General features: G+C 32.5%; 1 protein-coding gene across 1 annotated transcript in view; it reads left to right on the forward strand.

The window, feature by feature from the left end:
- LOC140443711 (proton channel OtopLc-like) overlaps positions 1 to 19002 on the forward strand; it is a 108029-nt gene that overhangs the window by 33732 nt on the left and 55295 nt on the right. Inside the window, exons 3-6 of the mRNA XM_072535097.1 lie at positions 247 to 358; positions 6710 to 6908; positions 13783 to 13943; positions 16334 to 16706. Of these exons, the coding sequence (XP_072391198.1) occupies positions 247 to 358; positions 6710 to 6908; positions 13783 to 13943; positions 16334 to 16706 (845 nt within the window). The remainder of the gene's footprint in view (positions 1 to 246; positions 359 to 6709; positions 6909 to 13782; positions 13944 to 16333; positions 16707 to 19002) is intronic.

The raw sequence follows: 19002 nt of genomic DNA on the forward strand, positions 1-19002 counted from the left end.
CGAGGTGATTTAGCTCGAAGCTAACGTCTAAAGGTGTGAGACTATCGATAGTGGTAATGTAAAGTAATGTAAATTATAGGTTTCTATCGATTATTTCTGACCTCTACAAGTTTCATCTCTTTTTATTTTACAAGGTAACTGTGTTTTCTATCTCTTACGTTAAAAAGCCAGGTGGCAAGATACTCATCACTGTATAAGAGCGTAGCATAAGTATAGCTTAATTTTAGTTTACTCTTGATTTTTTAGCGAAGAATTAACATACATATCATCTGCATTTTACGCAAAAATTTTGGTAATAATTGGAATAGCTTTTTCAATAACCCGATCCATAACTACTGAGGGAAATGTTCAGCACGATGTAAGTATTAACAAACATTAAAATATTTTTCTACTCTTTATATTAATATGCAGAGATAATTATGGTACCGCAGTACCATCTCAATTCACACTCTCTTATTAAGTACCTACGTTTGCCACATTTAGGCTTGCTTTAGTATTTCCAGGCCAAACGGTTTTTGGCCAAATTGGTCAAATGTTTTTTTTTTAAAGAAGTCTATCTATTCTGGTATTTTTGATTTGGCTATTTTCATCGCAACGAAAAGACTTACTACATAATATTCTAATAATATTGTGGGTCTCCTAAAATGTCGCTAATAAGTCTTACAATTGTCAATTATTTACTTAATTACTTAATTACTGTCATGCGTTTGATTTCGTATTTAGGACTACAAGCCCTATTAACTATACAGGGTGTCCCATAATTAATTGGACATTAGCTAATGAGTGATAGCTGACATCAAAATAAAGCGTTGGAGCTCAAATTGCTTAGGAAAAATGTTGCTAGTTTTCGTTCTACAGGGAGATTCATTAATATTTTTTTAATATTATTTTTATGGATATATTGAAAACTATTCAACCGATTTAAGTGAAATTTGGTATCTTGCTATTATTTAGTATGCTTAATAAGAAAATGATATTAGTTTTACCATTGACACTAGGTGGCGCCACCTACTGTAACATTGGTTCATTAATGGGGCCATAATTTTTTTGTCCGCCCTGTATAAACATTCTAGGAAAAAAAACATAAAATAACATTCAATTCTACACAAAAAAGGTATTCTTGTTTCAAATCAAACAAGTATACCGTTTTGGAAATAAACGTATTTTGTTTTTCGCAAAACAAGCAGGTACCTAGGTATGCTGTGAACTTAATGGCAAAGTCAAGGCGTAAGTACGAATTTGTTTACTATTTGTTGTCAAAGTGCAGTGCGAGTCTATTATTAAAAAAGAATATGTGTGTACTTTGTACGCAGGTAAGAAGTTATACTTCTATTATATGACTTCAACGAAATTAATATATTTTAAACAGTTTATTTGTGTTTTATTTAAATATTAAACTAATTTTAATACTTACAAGTTTCCTAAAAATTTTCTTAAATAATACCGAAAATAAAAAAAAGTAAGCAAGGTAATAACAGGACATGTTATGTTCCTAAGCGGTCACCCATCCAAAGTAGGACCCCGGTAGACACTGCTTGACTCCCGTTTTCGAGCGACAACTAGTGTAGCCAGTGTGCTATGGCCGTAAAATTCATACTAAAGTGAATTATTTTGACAGATGATTATATCTACAAATAATATTAAGATTGCCTTTTAATCTTCTTATCATCATATTTTAATATCTATTATCCTATATCCGACGAAGACAAATTCAAAGACACAAAAATTATAAAATATATTTTTTTCACACTTTATTTGCACTGATACATACGTAAATTCAAAGATTTAGCAATTAGCACATTTTTATAAAAATTCACTCTCAACATTTTTCCCAATTGCACCTAAAGAAGTATAACTTCAAAAACATGAACTAACATTCAATTCTACACAAAAAAGGTACCTAGTCTTCTTTCACATAAAAAAAGTACACCGTTTTCGAAATAAACGTATTTTGTTAATGATGCATGTCTCTATTTAATTTTTTGCAAAAAAGGTATGCTTTGAACTTAATGACAACGTCAAGACGTAACTACGAATTTATTTCTTATTAGTTGTCAAAGGTAACTACGAATTTATTTATTATTAGTTGTCAAAGTGCAGTGCGAGTCATTATTTGTCAAAGTGCTATTAAGTTTTTGATAAACCACTTACGATAAAGGAAAAATGCCACGTCATAGTGAATTTTCTAATGTAGAAATGCGCGATATGATCTGTTTGTATGCCCAGGAAAATTTTTGTTCTCGTAAAGCAGCTGAACTCTATTTCGAACTTTATCCCAATAGAAGGCAACCAAACCATAAAACTATTAGATCATTGTTCGACAGATTAGGCGAAACAGGGTCATTTCATCCCAAAAACAGGAATGCTGGAAGACCGAGAGTAATTGATGCGGATATGGAGGATGAAATTGTTGTGCGTGTTGCAGAAGATCCAGAAACCAGTACAAGGCTTGTTTCTGCGGCCACTGATATAAGCAAATCTACGGTGTCAAGAATAATACGGACAGAAAATCTGTATCCGTATCGTTTTACTCCAGTACAGAATCTTTTACCACAGGATTTTCCAGCAAGGCTCCGATTTATTCAGTTTATGATGGGGTGGCATTTAGACGATCCAATGTTTTATAATAAAATTTTATTTACCGATGAAGCCACATTTACTAGAAGGGGTGTATTTAACTGGCGCAATAGCCATACCTACGCGACAAAAAATCCTCATGCATTTCAAGAACATCATTTTCAACACGAGTTTTCCATAAATATCTGGTGTGGCATATTTGGGGATTGTATTGTAGGACCATTTGAATTACCAACTAGGCTTGACGGAGTAACGTATCTAAATTTTTTGAGAAAAGATTTACCAACTCTTTTAGAAGACATACCTCTAAATTTGAGACGGAACTCTTGGTACATGCATGATGGTGCACCACCACATTATAGCCTAGAAGTTAGAAATTATCTAGATGAAATTTATCCTCAAAGGTGGATTGGTAGGGGTAGTGTATACCCATGGCCAGCACGCAGTCCCGAACTAAATCCCCTAGACTTTCACTTGTGGGGCTACCTAAAGTCACTAGTTTATAAAAAAAAATAAATAACCGTCAAGAGTTATGGCAAAATATTGTAGAGGGAGTTAACGTAATTAGGGCCCAAAGAAACTCATTATTTAAAATAAGACAAAACTTACACAAAAGATTTAGATTATGTAGTTTATATAATGGTGCACATTTGAACACTTTTTTCGTTTCGTTTTGAATTATTCACTTTGTTAATTGTTTTATATTCACTTCATTGTTTAATTTAATTTCTGATTTTTTTAAAATTTGTTACTGAGTCAAAGGTTTAATAAAAATAATTGTTTCAATCATATGCATTTTGTTTGCAAAAATTATCTACTACTGATACATTTAATATTCACTTTTATTTAAGACCTTTTGAATAATGTTTGAATTTACATAAGTTTTTGTAAAATTTTTTTATTTTATGCACGTCTCTAAAAAATACGTTTATTTCGAAAACAGTGTACTTTTTTGATTTGAAACAAGAATACCTTTTTTGTGTAGAATTGAATGTTATTTCATGTTTTTTTCCTAGAATGTTTATACAGGGCGGGAAAAAAATTATGGCCCCATTAATGAACCAATGTTATAGTAGGTGGCGCCACCTAGTGTCATCGGTAAAACTAATATCATTTTCATATTAAGCATACTAAATAATAGCAAGATACCAAATTTTACTCAAATCGGTTGAATAGTTTTCAATATATCCCTAAAAATAATATAAAAAAATATTAATGAATCACCCTGTAGAACGAAAACTAGCAACATTTTGAATAAGCAATTTGAGCTCAAACGCTTTATTTTGATGTCAGCTATCACCCATTAGCTAATGTCCAATTAATTATGAGACACCCTGTATAATGGTATAGATGCAAAATTCAGATAGTTGACGGTTTATTTTTTTAATCATACTTTTTGAATAAATTACTAATTAGGTAATTAATATTAATATAGATCAATCAGCAACACAATACAAAATATAATTTCTCTAACAGAACTAGTTAATAATAAAGAATCAACTAAATATTGGGACATAGAACGAATATTTATGTTTCAAACGAATAAAATATAACTTGTGACATTGCCTCTTGAACTCAAAAGTTGATTTTTATGTGTAATATTAACAGTACAAAAATCTTCTAATTTTAACAAGCCTTGCGAATTAATCCTTAAATTTGTTATTGTGTATTCAAAATGCATTTAGTCTAATTTAAATTGAAATAAGTTTAAGGTCTTTTTGTCATATCGCTATGTTTAATTTTTCTTTGTTATTGTATTGTATTCGCTAAATCCTGTCACACAACATATCGAACGGTCCTGTATGTTAAGGCGCTTGAGTCTTTTAGACAATTCATGCTCTGACCTCAATCCTTTACTATTTACTTCTTAAGCTATTCTCTTTCCAACCGCCCTTCGTACGTCGCTATCCTTTCAGCTGTTCTCGAGCTGAACGACGTCAGAGTGGAATTGAAGGGAAGTAGCTCAACTGCCAAAACCTCTACTACAATTTAAACAAATTAAGCTAACTCCACTTTTACTGGTCGTAAAAGAAAACTTTTTTTTAATCATTGTCTTGACTTCAGCTGTAAGAATTATTAATTTAAAAATGTGTAATTTATTAACCTTTGAGTCGACGCAGTTCAATTTTGTGTATCAGTAGTCGCACACGGTCTACTACACCGGTCATAAAAATAGCCCTCTGGATGCATTTTGTTTAAATTTCAATGGAATAAGCTATTGTTTAACAATAGATTATTCTATATAACTAACAGAAAATTTTCTTTTTTTTGTTTTATATGACACTAGTGATCCCCTTAAGCCAAACCCAAATGTACTAGAGCCAATGGGTCGTCCTTGATTGTTAGAGTAATATGCAGAAATATCTCTTCTATTTACTTTTATTGGTCGCAAGTCCCAAGAGAGTTAAACCATTTCCCTTCAAGCTTATATCAAGATCAACGCTGGTGTACCAATCGTCAGTGGTAACATTGCTCTTAGATCGTAGAGATGTTGACAGACCTCCACTGCCTTGGTACTAGTGTCTAGATAGTATTGGTTGGTTGGTTGGTTTTTGCCAACGTATACTTCGATGTTACTGGTATAAAATAACTTTTGCATCAGATAGTGCAAATATTTTTATACAGTATCTATTGGGTTTGATTGATATGTACTGTTTCACTTTCCACAATTCAATATTCTTTGCCGTTGCCGTAGTCGTTTTCCGTTGATGCTGCAATTGCTTCGAAACAAACAAAGACGTTAAGCAAAACACTATTTTTAGAGATAATGGAGACCTGACCCATCGCTCCAACCCCCATTCTTGGAGGACCAGAATTTTCTGTCAATGTTATCTCTCTTAGCCAATTTGTTATAGTTTTCAGGTACCGGAAACTCGCTTTACACCACTCCCGTCAGCTGTACATACGCCCATTGTACGCCATGCACCTAAGTGCCTCTATTACTAGAGACCTTTTGTCAGGAATCAGTCGATAATTCCAGGAGTTTAGTTAGAGCAAAAATGTGGGCATTTCATACTGCTTTCGAGATCGCATGCCAATATTTGGACTTTAAAAAGGCATTCGGCATTTATTTGCAAGATTCGCCTCAGTTTAGAATTAAGACATTTAATGCTTAAGTGCTATCGTATGCAGAAGTGTGGACACTAAAAATATCAAGCGTAAACAGATTTGAAGCCTTAGAAATATGGATTTATAAACGAATGCTGAAATATTTTGGACAGCAGGAAAAACTAAGGAGAGAGTACTAAGACAGGCCAACAAAGATAGAGAATTGCTGAAGATTGTCAAACACCGTAAAATGTCTTTTTCTGGGACATATACTGAGTAAAAATTGATATAGAATACTACAAATGATCCTTAAAGGCAAAACAGAAGGCTGTAGAGGTATAGAAAGAAAACAAGTTTCTTGGTTAAGAGTTATTAATGAATGGACTCTGACGTCAAATTCAGGATAATTATTTTATGTAACAGAAGATCGAGAAGCCTTCGCAATGGTGATTGTCGGATAATTCTGATGTGGCACATAAAGAAGAAGATGCCAATATTTACCAAGCTGTCTGCTGTGTTTTTATCTTGTTTATTACTTTGAAAATATTTGCTACTAGTACTGTGATTTAATCCTTGTTTGCATTAGCGCTGGGATATGTTTTTGCACTTATGATAGAGTTACGAAATCTTGGATTGATTTAAAGTACTAGTCTAGTTAATTAGTATTATTCTTTTTTTTAAGTACTGGAGAAGTCCATGTGCTAAATTAACGATATGGCAATTCAAACTAAGTATTCTTGTTTTTAATAACGTTCCCACAGACATTATTTTTTTACGATATTAAAATACCCACCGATGTTTTAGATTACCTAAAACGAAATGATGTTAATGTTTTCCTTCTTTGTATAAGCTTTTATGGAACTTTATACCATTTCTCTCAGGTTTAATGAGTAAAACGGATAACACCTTAAAAAAGCCTGGCCTTGCTTTAACCTGGAGATAGAGTCCCTAAACAAAATAGTTATGTCATGTTGTCATTAAATTTCCATTATATATTAACTAAAACTAAGTGCAGTAAAATACATAGGAAGACAGCTTTAAAACAATATTATAGTATATACATATATGATAAACTTTTTTGCAGGTATTTTACATATATTTATATGTAGGGAGTACAATATTTTTAGCATACATGTACATGATACATACAAGAACTAGATCCCTTATTACTGAAATTTTTTCTTACAATAATCAGAGCAATGGATCAAATGAAACTATGGACAGTTATAAACAAAAATTGTATGTACGTTACGGCAGTTTCTACTTTAGAATGGGTGTTGTAGGTAAGTATTTACGCAAAATACTTTTTGGTTTTTTACTTATTTTATTTACGTATTTTTTTTACTTATATACAGTGCTAGGTCCGTTCCCCCCTCGTATTATTTGAACGGTTATACTTATTAGTGAAATTTGAAGGGAGGTAATAAACAGACGTACGCTTGCTAATTAGTCATAATAAGTGACGTAATAGTGACAGATGACGTTACAGCGCCACTGTGACAGATAATTTTAAATAGGACCTTATGGCAAGTGATACCTCGTTTGAAAGGTATTACAAATACCTATTCAACCATACTAATTTTATTTGAGTTTAAGTTTTGTTTGGATTTAAGATGATTTTGACAAATAAATTAAATAAATACTAAAATTCTAGTTTGACATGTAATTAATAAAAATTCTAACGTCAGCCTTTGGTTATTTGTCAAAAAAGTTGACGTTTCTCAATTCTCTAGTTATTTTTAGAGTCGATTGTTCGAACGTTAATCAAAACATGACATCAAATATTTAATTACAATCAAATACGTCACAGCAGCTATCAAAATTATTAAAAATTGCTTATTATTATTATTGATTTGTAAGTAAAACCTAAAATTAACATCAGAAAGAGTTTAATTAAGGTTTATTTTAAATTAAAACGCAAAATAATAAAATTGAATAAAAAAAATCAGTCAACATAACCTTAAAATGTGACATATTTGATTTTAATTAAATATTTGATTACAATCATGTTTTGATTAGCGTTCGAACAATCGGCTCTGAGTTTGCAAAAGTGTTTATATCTTAATTTTTAGTTTCTGTTTCTCGTTATTTTTAGTTTGCAAACGCGTTTATACCTGAATATTTAGTTTCTGTTTGTGCTCAGTTTACTCAATTCAAGTTTAGTCAAGTTGTTTTTAATTAGTTGTTCTTAGTTAATATTTAGTTTAATTATTGTTTATCAAAACGTTAAAATTTTTACAATGGCAGAATGGTATGTACTGTGCCGACAAAGTAGCCGCTGTATTAATAATTGAGGAATGTGGAAATAATCTCCATGAAGCGGAACGTCTTTTTAATGAGAGGTGGTCCCCTCGCCCTACATCGAGAGCTTATTTGAGGACATTTCTTCAGAAGTTTAAAAAAACAGGTAGTATTCAAGATTTCAAACGATCTGATCGACCAACAATTATTAGTGATGACAAAAAAATTGACGTAATTTCAGAAATGGTAGTGAGCTCTACTTCTTCTACAGCCCAAGTTGCATCTATCTATGGAATCAGTCACCGAGTGTTGGCTGAAAACAAATTCCATCCATACAAATTAAAAATTGTGCACCAACTTTCGGATGATGAACTCGACCCAAGACTAGAATTCTGTGAAAATATGTCCAATAAAATTAACCGATAGCCTGATTACATAAAAATAATTTGTTTTAGTGACTAAAGTACTTTTTCTCTCAATGAAAATGTTAACACACACAATGGGAGGTATTAAAGAGACACAAATCCTCACATCTTCCATGAAACACATACTCAATTTCCAAAAAAAATAAATGTTTGGGCAGGTATTTTGGGAAACCATATAGTTGGGCCTGTTTTTCTCAATACTAACTTAACCAGTGAAGTGTATCTGGAGATATTACAAACTACAATTGAACCGTTAATACTTGAAAATCCGTTTCCACAAGATAGTGCTTCTGCACACCATTATGGTGCAGTAAGACCTTACCTAGATGAGGAATATCGTGGTAGATGGATTGGACGACGAGGTACGATAGAATGGCCAGCTCGATGTTGGACCGGACCTCGTTGTTTTCCGTTTTGTGTAAAAATAAAAATTATTAAGTTTATATTAGAATACTCATTTTACTACATAAAAACAATACACAACAGTACATACCTTCATTTTAACGGTCTCTTTTTTTCGTATTGCATTACTTTGTTGTCCTTTTGTTATGAGATTAATGATTCTACGTGCTCGAGACAACATGTCTTGTATTAACTTATGTTACTATTATTTAACTTAATAATTAATGTAGAAATAAGTAGAATGCTAAAACTAATTGGCCACGCGATTACACGAACGCTATCATGCCCCGAGTGGCCCTCACCACCGTATAATATCGGTAGTAGAACATACGATTATATACTAGGACAAAAGTAAACATATGACATGTTACAGTCTAATTCTGGAGGCCTTATATTAGAAATGTTAAAATTTTAATTATTGCAGACGTTAGTTTACATGTTTAGAAGTATGAAAATGAAAAGAAGAGAAAAACCAAAATTTGTTGGTGATGATACTTTACATCTTCTTCTTCTCGTGCCACTCCTAGCGAAGATTGGAAATCATCATGGCCACTGCGACTTTGTTAGCAGCGCGCCTAAAAAGTTCAATCGAACTACACCCGAACCATTCACGTAGATTACGAAGCCACGATATTTTTCTTCTTCCCACACTTCTTTTGCCCTTAATTTTGCCCTGCATGATATTTCTTAAAAGTTCGTACTTTTCACCTCTCACAATGTGCCCCAAGTATTCCATCTTTCTAGTTTTTATCTCATTTAGAATTTCGCATCTTTTGTCTAAAGTTTGGAGTACTTGCGTGTTAGTGACGCGGTCCATCCATACTTTACATAGGAGGTGCCAATTTAAGTCTATAAATGTTTCATCTTTTAGTTCTATTATTTTTTCCATTACACTTTACAAAGTCTACTTATATCATTTGTATATTCCTCAGATTTAACAGCCACGTTTTCTTTTTCTAATTTAAGTTCTATTTCCACTGCTTTTTTTAATTATTTTTGTTATATCAGACTTGTACACGACATATTTCTCTATAGCTTTCACATTGTGTGTGTTTGCTGGCTAACATATTTTTCATACCTATGCAGTTTTATTCGCTTGTAAGTATTTTATTATTTAAGGAGATTTCATCATCTCTACATTATTTTCAAGTTTTCAGCTTTTGTAAAAGCTCTTGTAGTTCTTCACTGGCGTCCCTGATAACTGTTTTATTTATTGTGTATATTTTTATTGGTAATATTTCTCTAACTTTCTCTGGGTAAACGTGTTTCAATTTTTACATATTGCGTGAATAATAACACGGAATCAGTATCAGGTTTTTAGTTAATTATAAAAATAAAACATTGAAAACTTTGTTTTCAAAACTTCCACAAAATTTATTATAAAATCTTATCACTACAGCTGTTTCGGCAGAATGCCTTTCTCAAGTGATCTATTTTTGGTATGCGTTTGCACTTTATAGTCTTTAACGAAATAGGTTGATAAGGGGAGAACTGTTTGTCTCAAATTGGTCATTCAGAATTATGTCAGTGTTTTTTAATTTGTTAATTTCCATAAATCCTAACAAAGATAGTTTAAGGCCTTTATTTTAAATGTGAAGAATCTAAAATTCGTCATTAAAAGAATAATTATTATCTAGAAGCTGAAGTGGTTATGTGGAATTTGTTTTTCTATTATCGAAATCATTTTTATGTTCTACTATTGGTAACTTAAAATTTCTACCAGTTTGACCTATGTAAGTTTTTGGACAGTCGCCACATTTAAGTTTGTATACACCACTGTGTAAGTGCTTTTTATTTTGGCTCTTGTTGTTTTTATTATATTTGCCGAAGTTGTTGTTTGTTCTGAAAGCTCTCCGTCCGGCTCGCGGAGATAAGAATACGGCCGGGGTCAGAAAGCCCTGCCTGTCGTAAGAGGAGACTAATGGGTAGGAATAGGGTGGTAGAGAGCCGTAGCTTGAGGTATCGGGTTGGTAGAAACGCACACGATCGCTTCGGCGACACGGTCACCGGTCTACATTCCTAGTATCCGAGACGAGACTCTCGTGGGACCACTCTACTCCCATTCCAAAAGAGCCTGGTGAGGTTAAACAAGCTGGGCCCGTACATACCTCTCCTGACCTTGTGTCAGGTGGTGTGGGTGCCCCGGCACGTACCGGAAGATCCAAGAGTGGTAGAGGAGAGATCCTCGGCGGCGACCTGTCTACCTGCGAGGTGGAAATTACTCCGCCTGCCGAGCCTATCCGCCCGTGGTGTGGGAATAACGGGTAGGTGAGGTACTCGCAACACAGGTACTACGGGGAGGGTGAAGCCCCCACGTGGTGTGACTTGCACACGCTGCGTGGCACCTTCACTTTGGTGTCGGACTCGTAGGGGCAGAGGTTTCACTATGGGCGTATGTCGCGTGATAGGTAGCCCAGGGTCCTGCCAGGTCTTTGTACTTGGAGAGCACGCACTTTAGCAATGTTCTGAAAGCTGGTGTTATTCCTTTCTTTTTTATGTGTTATGTGGTTTTTATGTGGTCTGTTTGTTGATATTTTGCCTGTATATGTAATCGAGCAGAAGGTACTGGGCTTTTTTTGGTGTGGAAATACTATTTTTAGGGCTTTTTTGTGTAGTTTTTGATTAAAATTTTTATTAATCTATGTAATGTACTATGATAGGCTGCCAGTTTATGTTGTCTAGGATGGGATAATGAATTGTGTATAGTCGTGTCAGTATGGATGGATTTACGAAATATGGAGAAGTCATGTTTGTTTTTAAATCTGATTATTTTTAAATCTAAAAAATTTATGGACTGATTTTGTTCTGTTTCTATTGTAAATTCATTATGACTATAAAGTAAATTAATATACGATAAAAATTGGTCGAGTTGCCTGATAGTTCCTATAAAACATACCAGTACATCGTCTATGTATCTTCACCAATATAAAAACTGTTTGAATACGAGATGTTTTGAAATCTTTGTCTCTAGATGATCCATAAAAATATCTGATAGCAATGGTCTTAGAGGATTGATCATTATAAGTCCTGTACTATTATTTGTATATATTTGATTGTTTTAATTTCCACTTCGGAAATCGTTCTCAAAATACAAACATTAGTAAATTAAACAAATTTTGTTTTTTGTTACTTAGTGAAAAATTCTTCTAATAATTTAATTTTATCTGACTCATCTATATTGACAATTCAGACATACATTATACATTTTAAAGTAGACGACTTTAAAATGATATTGCCAATATTGTTGAGTTGCGTTCCTGGGACGACTTTACTTTTAAGATAGTTCACTCGATTACATGAAATCAACTTTAACTTGAGAATATCCGTCAGAAATGATCTTAACATGTAATTCGTCTTTAAAAAGACAAATACATGCGATGATGATAGTAAAATTCTCCTGTTAGTGATTCCATAGTAAATTATGAGGGAAAAACCAGGAAAAAAACCTCATAATACTATCCCGACATGTTAAGTATTTGATCGTGCATTTAGTTACCTTCAATAAACACCAAATTCCGATTTTATATGTTTGTTATTGAAAAAACATAAATGATGTATTCTCTATATGTTACTGACTTACCATAAAGTTACCATAAATTTATGTCCTATCCTTTTAAGCTTTTCTGATAATCCTTTTATGTATGTTATTGTTATTTTCCTCGTATTATTCCTTGTATATGCTGTAGGATCTCGTGCTAAGTTGTTTTGTTCTATTCGATCGATTGTTGAAAATTCCTTATTTATAAACGATAAAGGATAATCAGTTTTTAATAAAACAGATGTTAACAAATGTTTTTCCTCCAAGAACGAATTTTCGTTAGAACAAGGATAGGAAATAAATTCAACATTTCAACAACATTCAAAACAACAAACACGTTGAGATCTATTTTGTCCAAAACCAAACCTAACAATGAACAAGAAAGGACAAGGAATTGCATTTATAAAATACCTTGTGAATGCGATCAGTTTTATTTAGGTGAAACATCAAGGCCATTAAATGTTTAAGTGAACATCAATCCTATATTAAAAATAGAGAATTTGATAGATCTCAAATATGTAAACACGCATGGGATAATGAACATAGGGTTTAATGGAATGATTCAAATATAGTCCTAAAAGAAACGGATGGTAAAAAGAGAAAAATCAAAGAAGCGGCTCTAATTATGCTAAATGAGACCAATTTTGTCGCGAATTCCTCGGCATAATGTAGTAGGATCTGGTTACCCATATTAAAAGGAAAATGCCAGTATTGGTAAGTCAGTAACATATAGAGAATACACCATTTATGTTTTTTAAATAACAAACATATAAAATCGGAATTTGGTGTTTATTGAAGGTAAACTAAATGCACGATCAAATACTTAACATGTCGGGATAGTATTATGAGGTTTTTTTCCTGATTTTTCCCTCATAATTTACTATGGAATCACTAACAGGGAATTTTACTGTCATCATCGCATGTATTTGTCTTTTTGAAGACGAATTACATGTTATGATCTTTTCTGACGGATATTCTCAAGTTAAAGTTGATTTCATGTAATCGAATGAACTATCTTATAAGTAAAGTCGTCCCAGGAACGCAACTCAACAATATTGGCAATATATCATTTTAAAGTCGTCTACTTTAAAATGTATAATGTATGTCTGAATTGTCAATATAGATGAGTCAGATAAAATTAAATTATTAGAAGAATTTTTCACTAAGTAGCAAAAAACAAAATTTGTTTAATTTACTAATGTTTGTATTTTGAGAACGATTTCCGAAGTGGAAATTGAAACGTCAATAAACGTATTTTAACCTTTAATTGTGGCTTATTCCCATTTAAATAGTAATTAAATTTCAAGAAGATGTAAAATTTCAGATGTAATTATTGGATTTGTAATATTATGGTCTAAAAAGGTTTTTACTAGAACAAACGTTTCTGTAGTAGGAAGAATACTGGGATAAATATTTTTTACGTCAAATGAAATTAATCAAAGTTTTCAGTGTTACCTACATAAAATGAATTTCCATCAAGTAACGGTCGAATCCATCACTTTTTTAGTTAATTGTTATAGATGAGACAAGTGATATTATTTATTATTTTAGGTTTTGGTGTAGGTTCACTTATATACTCAACTTTTAAATTTGGACAATATTTTGAGTTTAATAGCGAAGGTAGTTGTGTAGGTGTTTTAAGAGCAATAAAACCTGCTACGAGAATAGGATTTATTTTACTGCAAATGCTGTTTATATTTTCCTTTAGCAATGTAAGTATTTTAAAATTTTTCTTACACAAGCGTGATATAAGAATATATTTATCTCATATCTGAAAGAACGGAAAAAAAATTTATTGAAACTTTTACATGTAATAAACATTTTTATCTTCTTCTTCTTAAAGTGCCCTCTCCTCAATGGAGGTTGGCTACTACAATTTTAAAATCTTCTCTATCTTCAGCTGTTCTTATTAGCTGTTCAAAATTTAGCCCTGTCCATGGGCCAAACATTTTTATAAGATTATTTTTATCCAGATATAGTTTGATCAAATAAAATTATAATATAGGTACGTAAATCAAACTGTAATTCGGTACAGGTTGCAACAAATGTTATATATCATAGTTTAGGTGAAAACAAAAGATATTTTTAAGAGAGTATATAATGTATATAACGGGATCATCCTTTAAATATTACAAAACTGGTAATTGATGTACATTATTTAATTTTTTAAGTGCTGCGATAATTTGTGTTTTTATAAAAGTTTTTACGATTTTTCTGCAAATATGAAGGGACAAGCTTTTATTTAAGTAATTATAAATAAAACTTTGGTAGAAAAAATACCTACCAAAACAACACAATAAAAGTAAAAGAAGAAGAAGAACTAACTGACCCTGTTGAAGCTTATAATGGGATAAGACATGAAGATTCCCTAAGTCTTCTATTGTTTAACCTGATAATGGATGAAATAATAAAAAAAGTAAGAACTAAAAAAGGATAACAAATGGGAGAAAAACAACTTAAAATAATCTGCTATACAGACGACGCAATATTACTCTCTCAAAGTAAAGATGCTGCATCAATTTAATATAACCACCAGAAAATTTAACATGTAAATTCCTCAAAGAAGACAAAATACATGGTTATAACAGCAAATTTACCAAGATGTAAATTGAAGCTGGAAAGTCATATAATAGAACAACTGATGGAGTTTAAATATCTAGGCATTACATTAAACAGCTACGAAAAGCTCCAAACGGAAGTAGAAGATCTAGTGAATAGAGCAAACAAACCGCAGGTTGCCTGAATAAAACAATATGGAGAAATAAAAATATCGGGAAAAAAATGAAAGTCGGAATTTACAAAACAGTCATTAGACTAATAATGACATACGCGACAGAAACACGACCTGACACATAGAGGACAAAAAAAAATGTTAGAAAAAGCTCAGATAAAAATATCCACAAGGAAACTAAATTCCTGTAGTTGGCTGTATACCATGAATCACCAAAATTTTATCTAAAAATTCCTTTACACAAAGTATAATAATAAAAACCCTATCGCGGTACATCACAGAACATTTTCTTCCTTTTTGGTCTTAGTCCACCACCATTGAATTTAGATATCTGTATAAGTAAGGTGGGGCAAGTGCGTGAGCAAGGAGTTTATTACGAATGTATTAGCTGCTGCCATCTAGCATCTAACGTTGGAAATACATTATGTGAGTCCAGCGCGCAAACAACCGACCGTCAGTCTTAAGGCCGGTTTTCACGCTACGTCTTATTGTACGTTTTGTTGGATAGGACAAATCCTATACAATAAAACGTGGCATGTAAACAGCAAAACGTACGTCTTGTCGAATCGAAATGAAATCCAAGGTCAGATCGTAGAAATGATGGGAGAAGCATAGTTTTGCGAGAACTGATAGGATAAAACGTTACGTGAAAATACATGTTCAGACAAGCCAACTGTGAACAATAAGTGAATAGTCACGTGACATTGACGGGTACTAACTGATTTTTCATACCATCTTTCTATCAGTTAGCCCAAGACTCCAGCACAGATTAGAGGTAATGTAAGTCTATAAAACCTTACCAACTAAAGGGGGTCATGTAAGATGCCCCCATTTTCAGTTTTTAATAATCAAGTTAACAGTCTATTGCATTTACCTTGATAAATACCATGCGGATTTTTTAATACGGATGTCCTTCCAATGTTTTTTATGTGGCCATACAATGTTTTTAACAACTTTTTATTAAACTGATGATGGAATGATTTAATTCCGAAAAGATCTTCTTTACAATAAAAATTTTAAGCTTTTAATAAGCATTTTTTATACCTTAATACACACAAACACCACGCGCTTTATATTAATTACTATTTTCAAGGGAATAAGCCACAATTTAAGTTTAAAATAAGTTCATTGACGTTTCATTTTCACTTCAAAAATTGTTCTCAAAATACAAGCATTAATAAATTATTAACAATTTATTAATGTTTGTATTTTGACAACAATTTGCGAAGTGGCATTTGAATCGCCAATTAACTTATTTTAACGTTCAATTGTGGCGTATTCCCATTAAAATAGTAATGGTCTAAAGATGCTACAAGAAAATAGGTTCAGAAAAATATTATGTTATTTAAAAATGTATATTTATCTGTTTAGTTTATAGCTGTACAAAAAAGCCAGTTGATTGCCAAATTTGGACTGATGCATCTGATTGCAACCAATGTGAGTGATTGGTTTCAAGTTGTTGTAGAACAAACGGTGCATGATCTTTCAGATACTGTCATAGCCTTTACTAAAAACAGTAATAAATCTATGAAAGCTCTTCGGATTGAACAATATGAAAGCAGACTTTTAAATGTAATGAGACTGAAACACAATCAAGAAAAATCGTGTCAAAAATTTGATTTAATTACTCCTATTTTAATGAAGATTGAACCACATTTAGCTTCATGTGCAGTGGAGTATAATCTTTTGTGTACAATGATTTTATTGTTGATGTGGAAAATAAGTACTTCTCAAAAAAAGAAAGGTAAGTCTGTACGTTATAATTCAAACATTTTTATTTTTAATTAGGTAAAAGAAATAAAATAAGACTTACTCACAATCAGTTTAATTTTACTACCAAAACCACTGGTTTCGCTTTCTACACTTTGCAAAGCATCTTAAGGTCAAACGGTACAAAGTAAATTAAACGCTGAAATTATAAAAGCCCAAATTAGGGTGCTGTCTTATCAAGATAAAGATCAAACAACTTAGTAATTACGCCAATATTCATCATCATCATCCAGCCTCAAGAGTCCACTGCTGAACATAGGCCTCTTCCTCATGTTTCCAACCCCGTCTATCTTGCGCCGCTTTTATCCAGTTTTTATTGAGTCTTCTTAAATCGTCAGTCCATCTTGTAGGTGGTCGACCGACGCTTCTCTTGTCTTCCCTTGGCCTCCATTCCAATAACCTCTTTGTCCATCGCCCATCTGTCATTCTGGCTATGTGTCCTGCCCATCTCCATTTTAGTCTGGCTATCTTCTCGATGATGTCAGTCACTCCGGTTCTTCTCCTGATGTCTCCGTTGGTTATTCTGTCTCGCAGAGTTATTCCTAACATGGACCGCTCCATTCTTCTCTGCGTGACTCTCAGTTTGGTAGCTGCTGCTTTTGTTAAGGTAAGTGTTTCTGCTCCGTAGGTCAAGACTGGGAGGACGCACTGATCAAATACCTTTCTCTTTAGGCATGTGGGCAGCTCACTTTTAAAAGTTTCTCTCAGTTTTCCAAATGCTGCCCACCCAAGGCCGATTCTTCTCTTCAGTTCATGAGTCTGGTTATCCCTGCCAATCATAATTTCATGTCCCAGGTATTTATATCTATCTACGAGTTCTATTTCTTTCCCACCAATACTGATGTTCTGGTTTGGTACCAAATTTGTCATGATTTTTGTTTTCGAGATATTTAGATTTAAACCTACACTTTCTGTAGCCACAACGAGTTCCTGTACCATCTGTCTTGCCATACCTAGATCTTCAGCTATTATAAGTATATCATCGGCGAAACGTAAGTTGTTTTGATATTCTCCATCTATTTTTATTCCCTTTGTCATCCAATCCAAATTCTTAAAAGCATGTTCTAGCAACGTATTAAAAAGTTTAGGTGACATTGGGTCTCCTTGTCTAACCCCTCGTTCTATTTTTATGCGATTACTGTTAGTATGTAATCTGACAGTGGTTGTTGCCTGCAGGTATATTTTGTATAATAATTTAGTATATCTATAATCTAGCCTGCATTCTTTAAGCGCCTGTAATATTTTGCTTAGCTCAACTGTGTCAAAGGCTTTGTGAAAATCGATAAATATTAGAACTAGAGGTTTATTGTATTCCACTGCTTTCTGTATTAGGGTTTTTATACTTTGTAGATGGTCATTTGTTCCGTAACTTTTTCGGAATCCTGCCTGTTCCCTTGGTTGATAAGTCTCTAATTTTCTTTCCATTCTCTTAACTAGTATTCGCGTAAACAACTTATATATATATGGCTGAGGAGGCTAAGGAGAAGGCAGATATTGAAAAGTTGTTTAATTTTTTCAAGTAATACATCCCCTCCAATTTTTAGTGCTTCTGATACTATTCCATCTTCACCCGGGGTTCGATTCACGCCAATATTACATGTTTGTATCTATCAATATGCATAAAATTTGATTAAGCAGACACAGTAAAAACCCACAAATGTCACATTTAAATTTAAATTTATTTCATTTAGTGATTGTTGAAAGTATGCCAATATTATACATATTAGCTTACCATTTCCATTTAAATGTTTAACTACTATTTCAGCAAGGTCTGTTTGCTTTAAAACTATTTAACTTTAGTTACAACACTAAGAAATAGAAGAAGAATTGTCACACTTTAACCTGCATTACCTTGTTAAATTTACCTCTTTGACAACAAAAAAACTCAATTTTACCAGTTCGTCTCCTACAAAGTGCTGTAGTGCCAATAAGCCCCCCTTTTTTAAATTTAATGTATGTTTTGTCCTTTTAATTGTGTTCTGTTTGTCCCTAATTGTCCTTAATTGTTCTAGTTTTATAATTTTAACATGTATGACATCACAATTTTCTGAAAAAATATAAATCAAATGCACTTTACCAAAAAAAGTTTGATAATTACAAGTCAAATAAATTGCACACCCACAAAATAGTACATCTAATTTCATTCATTGTCATACAGCTGTACTCTTATTGTAAAAATTTCAATAAATTAACACACATCTCTAAAATATATATCTTGAATAAATATAAATAACCTTTAATAATTTAAATAATATAAAACATCACTTCAT

This window comes from Diabrotica undecimpunctata, chromosome 6 (genome assembly GCF_040954645.1).
Source record: "Diabrotica undecimpunctata isolate CICGRU chromosome 6, icDiaUnde3, whole genome shotgun sequence".
Lineage (NCBI taxonomy): Eukaryota > Metazoa > Arthropoda > Insecta > Coleoptera > Chrysomelidae > Diabrotica > Diabrotica undecimpunctata.